The sequence below is a fragment of the Chlamydotis macqueenii genome, chromosome 10, assembly GCF_036417535.1.
Source record: "Chlamydotis macqueenii isolate bChlMac1 chromosome 10, bChlMac1.mat, whole genome shotgun sequence".
NCBI lineage: Eukaryota > Metazoa > Chordata > Aves > Otidiformes > Otididae > Chlamydotis > Chlamydotis macqueenii.
In genome coordinates, this window is record NC_141565.1 from 5798778 (window position 1) to 5812993 (window position 14216).

Genomic DNA, 14216 nt, shown 5'->3' on the forward strand with positions numbered 1-14216 from the left:
GGCGGGCTGCGCTTTTCGCGCATGTGCGTTGCGGGCTGCGCCGTCGCCGCCGTCGTCTGCCGCAGCGGAGCCGCCATGGGCGGCAGGATCGAGTGCGTCTTCTTCAGCGAGTTCCACCCCACGCTGGGGCCCAAAATCACCTACCAGGTGCGGGGGGGAGGGCCCGGGCCCGCGGGGGAAGCGGGGCCCGAGGGCACCTGCCCGGGGCAGGGAGCTGGCGAGGGGCCGGGAGCACCTGTCCGCCGGGGGGGCTGGGACTGGGGAGAATGGGGGAGCCCAGGCGTGGGGGCACGGGGCGGGCTGGGGCTCGGCAGCCGGGTGGAGGCTGGAGCGGGGCCGTCTGTGCCGCTGCAGGTCCCGGAGGACTTCATCTCCCGGGAGCTGTTCGACACCATCCAGGTGTACGTCATCACCAAGCCCGAGCTGCAGAACAAGCTGATCACCGTGTGAGTGTTGGCCAGCCGACTCCGTCTGTTCCCCGTGGGGGGGTCCGCTACCCTCGCTGCGACTCGGAAGGGCTGTGCCCGCAGGAGGGGACAGCCTGGTGATGTGATAGTGCCGGCTGGCAGCCCTGGGCTAGCAGGGATCTCTCCCAGGCTCATTGCGATGCCCGCAGTTACCCGTGCAGGGGGGGTTGGGTGCCTGATTCCGAGAGCGGCTGGTGCTGCATGTGGTTCTCTATCAGCCTCAAATCCAGGAAAGTCAAATGAGTCTTGAGATCTGTGCAGGTTTTGAAAGGAGACTGTGTTCTTCTCTTTCCCCCTTTTTTCAGACAGTGTGTTTTGCACTCTGAGCATTTGGGGATTTACACCATTTTTCCTGCAAAGCAGAGAAGCCCCCACCTCCAGAGCCAACCGCGAACTAGGCTCTGGCCTCCCTGAGGCCACGGGTGCAGGTTACACTTGTCTCCTTGCAGGACGGCCATGGAGAAGAAGCTGATTGGCTGTCCCGTCTGTATCGAGCACAAGAAGTACAGCCGAAACGCTCTGCTCTTCAACCTGGGCTTCGTGTGCGATGCCAGAGCCAAGGCCTGTGCGCTGGAGCCCATAGTGAAGAAGCTGGCTGGCTACCTCACCACCCTGGAGGTGAGGCCCGAACCGATGCGAGGGGGCGGTGGCTGCCTCCCGGTCTGCTCCACAGAGTCACTGGTGCCCTGGTGCACGTTGTGGGTTGCTGGGATAGGGGCCAGGTTTACAACGAGGAGGGGATCATGCTGGTTTCACTTGAAGTTTAAGGGAAGGCAGGATCAGAGACTTGCATTTCCTATAGCTGGTAATCTCTTGGGGAGGAGCTGACTTAATTTTCTGCTCTGTTTAGCTGGAAAGTGGCTTCATCTCCAACGAGGAGAGTAAACAGAAGCTAGTTCCCATCATGACCATCCTGCTGGAGGAGCTGAACGCCAAAGGAAAGTGCACCCTGCCCATAGGTACGGCAGCTGTGCCGGCCCGGCAGCGAGGGCAGGAGCGGGCAGGGCGGCACTGGAGGCAGCTGGGCTGTTTCCTGCCTGAAATGGCTCTGCCTGTGCTGCTCCTGGCAGCTCCCTGCCTCTCTGCGCTTGGAGCTGAGGGCATCTGACCCTTGCCCTGGATGTCTCGAAGGGCCAGGAGGGATGGGGTTATGGGCGGCAAACACCTTCCTCTGCATGACGTGGTGGTGTCCTGGGGCTGACAATCACAAGAGGTTTCTGTGGGGACTGAGCGCTGCCCTTTCCCTGGCCAGATGAGTCGAACACCATCCACCTGAAGGTGATTGAGCAGCGCCCGGACCCCCCCATCGTGCAGGAGTATGATGTCCCCGTCTTCACCCAAGACAAGGACGACTTCTTCAACTCCCAGTGGGATCTCACCACGCAGCAGGTCCGTGTGCTTGCTGGGAGGCAGTGTGCTTTGAACAACAGGCTCTGTTTCCAGCCTGCCTGAGGGCAGAGGGAGTTGGGCTGTCCTGAGCACCACGTTAATGAGCACAGTTGGGTGCTCCCCTTGTCTTTGTGCTCAGGCCTGTGAGCAACCCATTCACCCAACACAAGGATAAAATGCTGCTGGGGATGAAGCCTGCCCATCCCAGCATGCTCCCAGACGCAGGGGAGTTTCTTGGGCTTCGGGGTGATGCCTTGGGCCTCTCTGCTTTCTCCCCTCTTAGCTTTGCCTCCTCCCCTCCTAGATCTTGCCTTACATCGATGGCTTTCGGCACGTCCAAAAGATTTCTGCAGAAGCTGACGTGGAGCTGAACTTGGTGCGCATTGCCGTGCAAAACCTGCTGTGAGTGTGTGGAAGGGGGCCTGGCCAGCCCACAGGAGGGGTGGTGGGTGCTGGCAGAGAGGGTCTCTCATGTTTCCCTGTCCGTCTGCAGGTACTATGGGGTCGTCACGCTCGTCTCCATTCTCCAGGTGAGTCAGGCCATAGAGCGTGGGGCTGTGAGCGGGATTTGGACAGCAGCTGCACCTTTGGGATGGCTGTCTAGGGGTCACAGCGGGATTCGGAGCAGGGCAGGTCTGTGTCTTGGAGCCGTGGCTGAGCAGAGCTGATTTCCCTTGCCCTCCAGTACTCCAACGTCTACTGCACCACGCCGAAGGTCCAGGGCCTGGTGGATGACAAGTGTCTCCAGGAAGATTGTCTGTCCTACGTCACCAAGCAAGGTATGGTGACCCTGCACTGGGCCGCTGGCAGAAGCAGAGGGAGAGGGCAGCTAACTGGTGACTTGTCCCTGCAGGGCACAAGCGAGCCAGCCTCAGGGATGTTTTCCAGCTGTACTGCGGGCTGAGTCCTGGCACAACAGTGCGAGACCTCATCTCCCGCTACGCCCTGCAGCTCCAGAGGGTGGACGAGAGGTCAGAGCCAGCACCTTCCGGCTTGGTCCCCGAGGGCGGTGGTGACACCGGGGATGGTGGGGCAAGCGCGGAGGGAGTACCTGACCCCTGTGTCTGTAGGTGGGGAAACTGAGGCAGCGGTGTGGCATGGTGGAAGCAGAAGGGGATGGTGGGAGCTGGGGTGGTTGAGGCCTCAGCATCGTGGTCCCAGTCTCTTTCCTCCTCGTCCCCAGGAGGCTCATCCAGTTTGGCCTGATGAAGGGCCTTATCCGGCGACTCCAGAAGTACCCTGTCAAGGTTGCCCGGGATGAGCGGAGCCATCCAGCCCGGCTGTACACAGGCTGCCACAGCTACGATGAGATCTGCTGCAAGACCGGTGAGGATCCGGGCTCCTCCCTGCAGCTCTCGGGGCTGCCTGCGTGCCCAGCACCAGGCGCTGGTTTTGGGGTCTCCCTCACCCCTTTGGGAGCCTTTAAACAGCAGGGAGATAGGACCCTGGGCTGAACTGGGCTTCCAAGCCCATGCTTGGAAGGAGTTGGAGGGGGCCGGCCAGCCCCCCCAACCCCGCTGCCAGGCACCCCGCTAACACCCCACTGTGTTTCTCCCCAGGCATGAGTTACAAGGAGCTGGATGAGCGCCTGGAAAACGATCCCAACATCATCGTGTGCTGGAAATGACGGCGGGGATGGCAGTCGGGGTCCCCACTGGGCCCCCTGTGTCCCCCGCCACGCCGCCCCCCCGTGCCTGTTCCCGGAGCCCGGTGCGCCCCGCCGGCCGCGGTCGCTCCTCCGGGCCGCCAGGGGGCGACAGAGGCTTCTCCGCGCCGCCAGGGGGCGACAGAGGCGCCGCCAGAGTGTCATCGTGGTCGCCCCCCCCCCCCCGTTGCCATAGCGACGACGCCGCCGCCATGGCCGCCACCGGGCCGGGGCCGCTGCTGCCCGGCGAGGCCGAGGCGTTGGTGCGGTCGCTGCAGGGCACCGAGCTGCGGGACATCGGCGGGCAGGGGTGCGGGGAGACCGGCTTTGTCGGGGACGGTGTCTGGAGGGGAAAGGCCCCGGTTCTGGGGTGTCCCTAGAGGGCCTGATGAGGGGGAGCATGAAGAAGGGACACTGAATTTGTGGTGTCCTCATTGGGGCTGTGTGAGGTGGGAGGAGAGGAGGGGACCCGGGTTTGGGATGTCCCCAGAGGGTCTGGGTGGGGTAGGGAGGGGTCCCAGAGCTGGGAATGGGGGGCATCCACAGAAGGTCTAGGGGAGAGAGGAGGGGACCTGTTTTTGAGGTGTCCCCAGAGGGTCCAGATAGGGGTAAGGAGGGGTTTTCAGAAAGTCTAGGGGTAGAGGGGAGAGGCCCCAGTTTTGAGGTGACCCCAGAGGGTCAAGATGGGACAAGGGGAGAGGAGGATCCCCAATTCTGGAGCCCTCCTGGGAGGGAGAGGAGGGTCCATATGGGGTGAGGGGGCAAGGGAGGGTCCAGACCTGGGATGTCCCCAGAGGGTCTATGTGGGTAGGGGTGATGGAGAAGAGGTCCCTTGGTTTTGGGGCATTTCCCGTGGGGTGTCTCATGGGGGGTGTTGCTGGGGGCAGGCGGGAGGGCAGTGGTGTTGGGGCTTCCATGAGGAGTGCTGCTGCCCCAGGGAGCAAAGGCTCAGGGGACAGTGAAGGGTTTGGGGGTGCCTGACGGGCCTGGGGCATTGCCTGGGGCTGGGGGTGCTGGGAACAGGTGTTCCTGCATGAGGGACCCTCTCCAGGAGTGCAGCAGAGCCCCAAAGCCAGTGGCCAGAGGTCTCTGGCACTGATGTCCTTGCTGGCCGCCCCGCAGCTGGCTTCGGCAGCACGAGTGCGTGGAGAAGCTCAATATGCACGCCATCCTGAGCGCCTCGGCAGGCCAGGAGCAGCTCCTCACTGAGCTGCTGGTCACCTATGCCAAGGTGAGCTTCCTTGGGTGCGGTAGTGATCCCCATGCCAGGCCTTCAGCCTGGAGCTGAGACTGTCTTGTGGGCAATGTGCGATTTTGGAGTAAAGTAGTGAAGGATCTGCTGTATCTATCTATGGCAAAGACATTGGGCTGGTGGTTTTGCTAGTGTTGCTTTTTTAAAAAATTAAAGGTCACGCTGTGCTATTTCTGCTTGCTGGTCTCTGGTTCCTCTCTGGAGGTTGGTTTTTTTTTTTTTTTTTTTGGTCTCTTTTGTGCACCAGCCCTCTGGCTGCAGATCCCTGCGCTATACCTAAGGTGTCGCAGCCCCACAATGCCAGGCTGCTCTGGGATGTGTGGTGCCCTGGGCCTGCCCAGCTCCTCAGGGACATCAGCCCCTTGCAGCCCCAGGAGCTTTCTCTGCCCTCTGGTCTGTTGGGGAAAAGCTGGTGATTTCTGAGCTGGGTGGTTATCAAGACAGCGTGCCCCAAGGCCACCCTCCTCCGTGGGATGACTCCACAGTCTGTGTGGCTGAGCATTAGCAATTCTGGTTCCTGCTCCAGCACTGGTCTGAGCGGCTTTGCTCCCCCATCCCTTCCCTGTCCAGATTCCTGTTCTCATTGGGGAGCTGATCCTGGTGGAGATCTGGAAGCACAAGATCTTTCCCGTGCTGTGCCGGCTGGAGGACTTGAAGCCGAGAAGCACCTTTCCCATCTACATGGTGGTGAGTGGAGGGACCAGTGGGAACGAGCCTGGAAATTGGGCAGACATCACAATGCTTAAAAATAAATCTCACCCTGAATTTCTCTGAGCTGGGGGTTTTACATCTCACAGGCTGAGAAGCTGCGATGGACAGTGTGACATGGTAGGAAGCACGTGGTTTTCCAAAGCCATGAGGGACAAACCCATGTCCTTTCCCCAAGGAGGGGGAGGGACCTGCTCCCCAGGGAGCTTGGCCTCGTGGAGGGCTGTGCCTCTGCCTAATCCTGCTCGGGGGCTTGCTGGAGCTGCAGAGTGCAGCAAAAGCTGCTCCTGGAGGTGATAGTGCTCCTGGCTTGCAGCACCCAGTGACTCAGTGCTGCCCTCGTTTGCAAGCAGCAGCACCCCTGAGGTATCTGCCCCTCTTTAAGCACTGTTTTTCTCCGGCGCTTCTAGCCAGAGGGTTCCATAAGGTTACGTGCCTCTGGCTTAAGAAAAATGTAGCTTTTTCTTACTGAGTTTCTGGGAGCAGCGGTCCCTTGGGTCATTCTTGGCAAGGGACCAATCTCGGCATCTTCCTTGCAGAGGGATGCAGGCCTTGACCTAAGGGAAATTTGCCAAAGCTTGTTAGTTTTAGCGCATTTTCAGTCCAGAGTAATACCTTGTTGGGGAAAGGTGGCGTCTTCCCTGGGCAGCTGTTTGCAGTGTTTCCTCAAGGCAGTTATGTCATGGTTCCCAGTTGCAGGAGAAGGCTGGCTGCCCTGCCCCGGGGGCTGAGAGCAGCACAGCCGAGCAGCACATCTCGGGCAGCGGCTCCGTGCCCAGGGCTGCAGCTTGCCCCAGAGCTACGGTTGTGCTGTCGCTGTAGCACAGAGACAGAGCCCTAAAGAGCCCTGCCTGGTGGGAAGCATGGTTCTCTATCAGCATGTTAGAGTGTCACAGGCTTGTTAACGTGAATATTAATACAGACTGGGTGAACTGGAGTTGTTTTAAAGATTAAATCACTTGTATTTGTCTCTGGGACTTGCATTTGGCCATAACTACTTCAGCAGTTTCTTAGAGGAGCCCTTTTCCCGGTTCCGTTGTCTGTGTCCTCGGTGCTGGTGAGCGCTCCATTGTTACCTCACTCTTGCCATTTTCCTCCCACAGCTGCATCATGAAGCCTCCATCATCAACCTCTTGGAGACAGTGTTTTTTTACAAGGTAAGAGCAGGTTTAGCTTTCTTCAGTGTAAAGCCTCTGGAGGTGGAAAGCCACAGCTGTGGGCTGTTGGGGCTGGCCCTCTGTGACAATCTTGTTATTGTGAAGGAGATCTGCGAGTCAGCAGAGGACAGCATTCTGGATTTAATTGATTATTGCCACCGAAAACTGACCTTGCTCGCAGCTCGGAGTGCCAACGGACAGACAGTGACCCCAGTGGAGCTTCATTCCGAGGATCTGGCCAGCCCCTCAACCATGCAGGTGAGGAGAAGGTCCTGGAGCTCATTGGGGACACACGTGATGGAGGAGGTGGGCAGCCTGAGGAGGCACAGGGGGGCTTTCCCATGGAGAACCCCTTGACTGCAACTCCAGTACCTCCCACCCATCTCAGAGGGCGTCTGGTGCTCATCTGCACCAGCAGCTTGGCTGGGCTGGCGGCTGCGCCTGCCTCCCTCCACCCTGCAGCCGCGCTTCCGCCCTCTCTCGTGACTTATCTGGCCTGAGGCTGCCTGCAGGACACAGTCTGAGCTGGCACTCTGGGTAGTGTTGGAGAGTTGATAGTTAGGCAAAACATTCCATACAGGGTTTTGGCTGTTGCTCTTAAAAGCTGTGTGGGTATGTCTCCCCAGAGCTTGTGAAGCCGCCTGAGCTCAAGCTGCCCCTGGAGCCAGCCGGGGCTAACCATGAGAAGGATCCCTCCCTAAATCGATGTACAATAGACTCGGAATTGTCCCATTGTGTTTCCTTCCAGCTTCCTCAGCTCTCTGAGAAATGGCTCCTCTCTGTACTGGTCTGGACCAGCAGGGAGCCCAGAGCTGTTCTAGTTAGATGTTCCTGGACTGCCGCACACACCTTCCCAGTGCAGGAGCTCTCCTTGCTTCTGGTGCTTCTCAGTACCCTGAATTTTCTCCTTAAGCCGTGTGCATCATGAGGAGTGTCTGGAGAAGCGGGGTTAAAGTGATAGCCTGCAAGCTTGGCTGTACCTCCCCGCGTTGCCTCCATCCTTTGGCTCATTGCCCAAGCACGTGCTCCTCTACCAAAAAGGGAAGGAAGTGGAGGGCTCCAGAGCACAATAGGGATGTTTTCCAGGAAATGTTTTCCCAGCTGGGGAGGGGAAGAGGGTGTCTGTGTTAGTGCTTTGACATGGCTCAAGTTTAAAAAAAACCAAACTTTTCTAGCCAATAGAGTTCTAAAAAGCGCTCATCTCCCAAGAAGCCTGGTTTCCTCTGATTCATTCCAGCCCCTCCTGACTCTACATACAATAATTCCCTACGAAAAAGCTGTTTCTGCCCTGTCCTGTGTTGTGGAGCCTGTTCTTCTTTGTGACTGTACGGTGGTAACCCCTGGAGCAGGACCTGTTCTGCTGCCCCCCAGAAGCACAGGCAAAAGATAGTCCCTGCCTGAAGGGAGCAGAGATGAGATCTGGATACCAGCAGGAGCTGTAGGAAACAACCTCACTGGGGGAGTTAGTTTGGAGAGAGAGATGGGAGGGAAGAGCCCAAAATACTTCCTTGGTAGCACATGGGGCACCAGCACGGGGAGCCCAGGCCTTCTCATCACAGGAATTTGGAAGGGAACAGTTGCAGTGGCGCTTTAGAGAAATAGAGTCGCTGCGGTCAGTGTTCTGCGGCAGATGTGAGCTGCCGAGCGTCTGGGGCTGGAGAGGAGAAAGTGCCTGGGCCAGGGAGAGGGGCTTGGCTGCTCTCAGCCTAGTCATCCCAACGGCCTCGAAAGGGGCTGAGTTAGAGGGTGGTCAGGCTGTCAGCCTGAGCGTGTGGGGCATGAACAGAGTGTCCACGCTGCCTGGGAAGGGAAGGAGGCTGGCTGGATGGAGATTGTGGCATAGCTGTGGGCTGGGATAACCACAGGCAGAGATTCTGTCTGGCTGTGTGCAAGCTGGAGGGGAGAGACAGATGCAGGAGGGGTGGAGGGAGGACTGCAGCTGTGCCAGGGCCAAGTTTCTCCTTCTTCCTTCCCTGGTTCCTCTGCTGATCATGCAGTTCCCCCCTCCCTCCACCTCACATGTTTTTGCAGGGCCATGGGACATAAGATGATTCCAGAAGGGAGAGAAGAGTCTGGGATTGGCCTCTCAAGGAATGTCCTTGTGCAGGGACACTGCTGCTTGTAGCCGCCTGTGATGTGTTAGGGGTAGGGAGATGAGGGACGAGCAGTGGTGAGCTGCAAGCACTTCTGTAGCTGCCATGGCAAGCAGGCAGTGCCGGAACAGTCGAGATGAGAAGCAGAGTTTGTTTCGCAGGGCTGTGGTTTCCTCCCCAGTCTGTGGTTACCAATGGGCAGCCAACAGGCTGCCTCCCTGCAACTCCTGGGAAATGGAGCCTGAAATCCTGAGGCTGTGCTTGTCCTTCCACAGGAGCTGCAGAAGCAGGCGGAGACAATGGAGTTTGAGATTTCCCTGAAAGCCCTGTCTGTGCTGCGGTTCATCACCGATCAGGTGGAGAGGTAGGTTCCCAGGAGCAGCAGAGGACGTGCTCCAAGCTCTCCAATCGAGATTCCCGTGGGGTGGCAGCAGGCGCCAGGACCCCTTTGAGCAGCTGGCTGTATCCGTGGCACTGTGCCTAGGAGGCAAACGCAGCAGCGATCCACCCTGCTCCATGGTACTCTCAGAACCCAGATAATTTTTTTTTTTCCTGCCTCTCCCAGTTGCCTCAGGGAGCGTTTGTGTCTGTTCTGGCATTTGTCTGTGAGCACCGTTTCACCCTTTGTGTCATATCTCCAGTCTGCCCCTGAGCGTGCTGACACGGATGCTGAACACCCACAATCTGCCGTGCCTCCTTGTCGAGCTGGTGGAGCATTGCCCCTGGAGCTGCTGGGAAGCAGGTACGGATCGTGCCCTGCGGTACCTGGGGCGCCATGGTGGCGTGATGGGTCCTGCAACAGAAAGCTGCTCCCCTCTATCCTCTCCTCCGGCCTTTCCCTTGCTCCCCGCCTGAAGCTGTTCAGCCGGAAAGCAGCTGCAGCACAGCTGGGCTGGGGACCCAAAAGCAGATCCTCGCACAGGGCTGTGTCTCTCCTGAGCTGATCGTGGCCAGGATGGGAGCAGGAGCGTAGCACATCTGCCAACCCCCCCTGCTCCTCTGAGGGGTTTTGTCCTGGACGCAGAAAGACCAGAGTGCCAGTCTCAGCCTGTCTGCACCTTTCTGGGACAGCGCGAAGAGCTGAAGCCAGACGTGGGCTCTGCCAGGCAGCAAACTGATAGCCCTGAAGCTGCTGGTCATTGCGCTTTTGCCCTTACCAAAGGCCTCTGATCAGGTTGTGGCTGTTGGCCATTGTCTGTGCCATCAGCCCTGCCTCCTGCACTTCTGCAGCCATGCGTGCTCCCCACAGCCCCCCAGGTTCCCCGCTCCCTGCCTCTGAGCAGTGGTGGGGCACAGCCTGGGGCGTGGGAACCCACGCTTACGTCCCCAGCCCTGCACCATGGGGGTCACAGCATGGGCAGGGGAGGAAGAGATGCTGGGAAGCGTGTGGCTCTGCACCTGCAGAGAGGAGCCCAGCTGGATGTGGGAGCTTTCCTCCTTCCTCCAGCCAGGAAACACATCCTTTCTCTCCGCCTGTGCGCTCGGGGTGTCAGAGGGAGCTTTGATCCAGGGCCCTGAGGGAGGGACTGGAAAGAAACGAGAGTGCAAAGGCATTTCCAGGCTGTGCAGATGCAGGGTTACATCCTCCTCCACCCCCTAGAGCAGCGCAGTGGCTTCTGGAGCTTGTTCTTTCGCTTCTGTTATATTCATGCTACTTCTGGCTCTCTCTGGCAGAAGAACCTCCAGAAGAGCCGGTATTGGCCATGCTGGTAGCCCAAAACCTGCCTCTCCAGCCACTCTGCTGGGCGGGCTCCCCCACGATCTACCAGTGCTCTATAGTCATGGCCAAGTACAGAGGGACATATTTCAGAGATCTTTTGGTTCCTGCCACAGCCCTATCAGTTTTTGTGCTTTTCATGCTTTCTAATATATTATCTCAGTACCAAGTAGGCTGCTATGCTGAGCAAAGGGATGAGGAAACTGAGGCAGGCAGCAGCAGAGGGGCTGGCCTGTGGGGGAGTGAGGCAGTGTCTCTAGGCCAGCATCCCCGCCTCAGAGCTGTCTTCCCTCGAGCAGTGCTGTCTCTCCCTGGAGCTGTGTGTTCTTCTGTCCCTCAGGCAAGCTCAAGAAGTTTGAGAATGGCACGTGGCACGTGGTGCCCCCTGAAGACCAGGTGAAGATGACCAAACTTGATGGGCAGGTGTGGCTTGCCCTCCTCAACCTCCTGCTCAGTCCCGAATGCCAGCGCAAATACCACTTTGATGGCTTCAACAAGAGCCAGCTCCTCAAGGTAGGACCCTACACCATGAAGGCCATGGGCGCTGCAGCACGGAGTAGGACCCTGTCAGCACTGGCCACCTGTGGGCATCTCTCCCCATCCTCACTGTGGGCTCCTGGGAGCCAGGGGTGGGAGAACACTGGGGTCTGTCACTGTGCCAGCAGCAGCAAAGCTTGTGTTTGCGAGCGCACCCCATGGGACCCTCATGAGTCGCTCTGCCGGTGCTCCACAGATCCCTGCTGTTGCCATGCTGCTTCCCTAGCTCTGGCTCCCTTGTCTTGACCTCTCTCCGTTCGCTCTTCTCTTCCCCTCTGTGGCCGCAGCTCCGTGCGTTCCTGACAGATGTCCTCATTGACCAGCTGCCCAACCTGGTGGAGATGCAGAGATTTCTGAGCCACCTTGCGGTGACAGAGCCGGCTCCCCCCAAAAAGGATCTTGTCCTGGAGCAGGTATCCTGTGGCTCTTCCTCCACCGCTGGAGCCACTCTGCTTTGAGCCCGATCGCTCCCTACCCCCTTTTCCTCCTGCCAAGCCCAGCCCTGGTAAAGCAGCCAAGCTCCAGTTTCACAGTTACACCCTTACTGCCAGCAAAGCTGTCCGTGGATGATGTGAAGGCCTTGCCCTGCTACAGCAGCGGCCACGCAGTCGCATCTAAAGGCATAAATGCTGGGTTATAAACAGCTCTCCAGATTGCATTGAGTCCTGGGAGTGGTGGCTGCATGGGGCAGAGACAACCCCTGGCTTGTTTTGACAATTCACTCTTTAACATTTTCCAGTGTTTTCCTGCTGAATTCTGGATGCCCCAGTGAAGACTCCTCTTTACAGCCCTGGCCTGGGCCTGCTTGGCACACAGTGTACAGAGGGACGCCAAGGGCTGGTGGCAGAGTCCTCAGTCAAACTGGTCCCAGCTGATGTCTGGGGCTCAAAGGGCCCTGAGGGTCTTCAAACAGCCCTGGGTCCTTGGGGGTTTTCAGTCCATGTAGTGGCAACCACTGGAAAAAAGTGTTTCTACTGCCTCTTGTGAGCTGGGGGAACTGTGAACTGTGTGTGTGGCGGGTCTGCGAAGAGGGAGCTGAGAAGAGCCGGGAGAGCAGAGGCTCTTCCCAACTGCTGGAGCTGCAGGGAGGCTTCCCACTCCTTCCCAGAGCGGATGGGTAGGTCAGGAAGCAGCCACTTGGGCTGTGCAGACAGGGAGCACACTGTGCCCAGCGCGGCTGGCTGCGTGGCCTGGAGGAGGATGCTGTGCCCTGGCCGGCGCGGGCTGCGGCTGAGCCCGAGGTATGGCCCGTGCCGGGAGCTGGGTCTGCGGCAGGCTGCTGCCCGCAAGCCGGGCAGTTGGGGATGGCAGCAGGGCAGAGGTGGTTATGGATTCACTCCTCATGCATTGACTGCCAGCAGGGACAGGCAGCTGCCATGCTGGGGACCTTGTCCAGCCCTCGCCCAGGCTGCTGCCCTCTCCGTAGCTCTGCTTTGGAAGCACATGTGGGCTCCCTGCTTTGCTCAGAAAGTGGTGAACTCACTCCCTGTCGCCGAGCCAAGCTGAGAAAAAGTCCGTTTTTCCGTTCAACTGCTCCCAGAGCGGCCTCCTCCCCTTCCAGGCCTGGCTATTTTTACTCTGCTGGAGAAGGCAGTGCTGTTTGAAGCAGCGTCGTTCTCTCCAGAGCCTGAACTCCCCGCACCGCTCTTGGCTGGCGCTTTCCCTTTCATGCCGGCCAGGCCTTCCCCACGTGTTCGTCTTCAGGGAAGTGACGAGTGGAAAAATCTGCTCAGGCAAACGGCTCCAGAGCATGTGGTTCATGTCGCTGCCGGCGTGCAGGGTGCTGAGATCCCAGGGCTTTCTCTTCAGGAGCCTGGGCCTCAGGGCTGGACTCTCACTCCCAATGGGACCCCGAAGGTTTTGCCTTGTTTCACTGGAACACTCACTGGCAAGCGGATCTGTCCCCTCCGTGTACCCAAAAGCAGCCCCTCATTCCCTGCGCCTTCACCTCTGCCTGTGCTACCTCTGCTTGCCCTCTTGAGCTGGGGGCATGCTCCTCGTGCCCAGGGCTGGCTGCACCCCCGTCCCCCGAATGCCTCTGTGCCACGTGTTCAGTCTGGCCACGAGCACCCCTTCCTCCTGCTCTGCCTCTCCCACCAGGTTCCCGTCATTTGGGACCACATCCTCAAGAAAAACTCAGGGAAGTGGGAGGCCATCGCCAAGCACCAGGTGAAGCGTGTCTTCAGCCCCACCGAGGAGGAGCTGAAGCTCCAGGCACATAGGTAAGGCACATGCACGCAGGATGCCCAGTGGAGCCAGTATCCCAGTAGCAGGGGCTGGAGCTCAGCACTGGGAGGACAGACGTGTCTATGGTACTGGCTGGGGGTGTCTCCTCAGTGGCAGGGTGCAGGAGGGACAGCTCACTGCTTGTCAGCAGTTCCCCCTGCACAGCCTCACCCTGTTCCTCCCCACCGCAGGTGGGCACAGACCTACAGCCTGGACATGATGGAGGCTCTCGCCCCTGGCAAGCCCCGATGCAGCCTGTGTGGCGCGGAAGCGGCCAAGCGGTGCTCTCGCTGCCGGAATGAGTGGTACTGCTCGCGGTAAGGGAGCCCTGCAGCCCCTCAGTGTCCCCCTGCAGTCCCCCAGTGCCCCCTGCTCCCCAGAGCACCACAGACCTCACTGGCAGATGCTGTGAAAGGACCAAGAGAAGGCAGGGGTCCCACCGCTGCTCCACATCGCTGGGTCCCCGCTTGCCACGTACCTCTCCAAATCTTATGACAAGGCTGATGTACTGGGGCACGGGTGGAGGAGATGCTGGGGAGTGTTATGTCGCCGCTGCCAGGTGCTGAGCTGCCTGTGCCCGCAGCAAAGGGCTGGATTTCCCGTGGTGACACTGTCTCCCTCCCTGCACCTTGGTGAGGCAGGAAAGGGGAGAAAAGCACCTGTGACTCTGTGGGTGCAGGTGGCAGGCTAGGATGTGGCAGCTGGGATGGTGACAGTAAATTAAATCTCCTCTGGTTCTAAACCATCTGTCAAGGTCTGGTTATAGCCGTGTCTTTAAATCCTCTTAGCCCCCAGAACTGGGGGCCACATCCACTTTCTTGTTGTGCTCATGCTCGACCGTGCTGAATCCGCAGAGCGTGCCAGGTCCAGCACTGGCAGAAGCACAAGGCTGCCTGCAACCTGATGGCTGGGGAGCCGAGGAGAGCGGGTGGCCCCTAAGAGAAATGGTGACTGGCATCTGACCCACGGCTCGGCGAGGAGGAGGTTCCCTCTGCCTACAGCCCAATGACCACAGAGGAGAGGCC

The 14216-nt window shown here is 59.1% G+C and overlaps 2 protein-coding genes across 3 annotated transcripts; both read left to right on the top strand.

Annotated features, from left to right (window-relative positions):
- Positions 1 to 22: 22 nt before the first annotated feature.
- On the top strand, positions 23 to 3557 carry NPRL2 (NPR2 like, GATOR1 complex subunit). 2 transcript variants are annotated; one of them, XM_086756033.1, is made up of 11 exons: positions 23 to 147; positions 355 to 446; positions 917 to 1085; positions 1318 to 1426; positions 1720 to 1856; positions 2161 to 2258; positions 2350 to 2386; positions 2542 to 2635; positions 2710 to 2827; positions 3040 to 3182; positions 3416 to 3557. In XM_086756033.1, the coding sequence occupies exons 1-11, from the start codon at positions 76 to 78 to the stop codon at positions 3481 to 3483; spliced, it is 1137 nt and encodes a 378-aa protein (XP_086612159.1). In that variant the 5' UTR covers positions 23 to 75; the 3' UTR covers positions 3484 to 3557. The 2 variants fall into 2 exon arrangements, with proteins under 2 accessions (XP_086612159.1, XP_086612160.1); XM_086756034.1 differs by lacking the exon at positions 23 to 147 and having other exon boundaries at positions 355 to 444.
- On the top strand, positions 3487 to 14197 carry ZMYND10 (zinc finger MYND-type containing 10). The gene is made up of 12 exons (XM_086756032.1): positions 3487 to 3811; positions 4624 to 4732; positions 5324 to 5440; positions 6565 to 6618; positions 6724 to 6876; positions 8987 to 9075; positions 9353 to 9453; positions 10769 to 10941; positions 11253 to 11378; positions 13066 to 13187; positions 13383 to 13508; positions 14046 to 14197. Exons 1-12 carry the CDS (start codon positions 3492 to 3494, stop codon positions 14128 to 14130), a joined length of 1575 nt encoding a protein of 524 aa, XP_086612158.1. The 5' UTR covers positions 3487 to 3491; the 3' UTR covers positions 14131 to 14197.
- Positions 14198 to 14216: the final 19 nt, after the last annotated feature.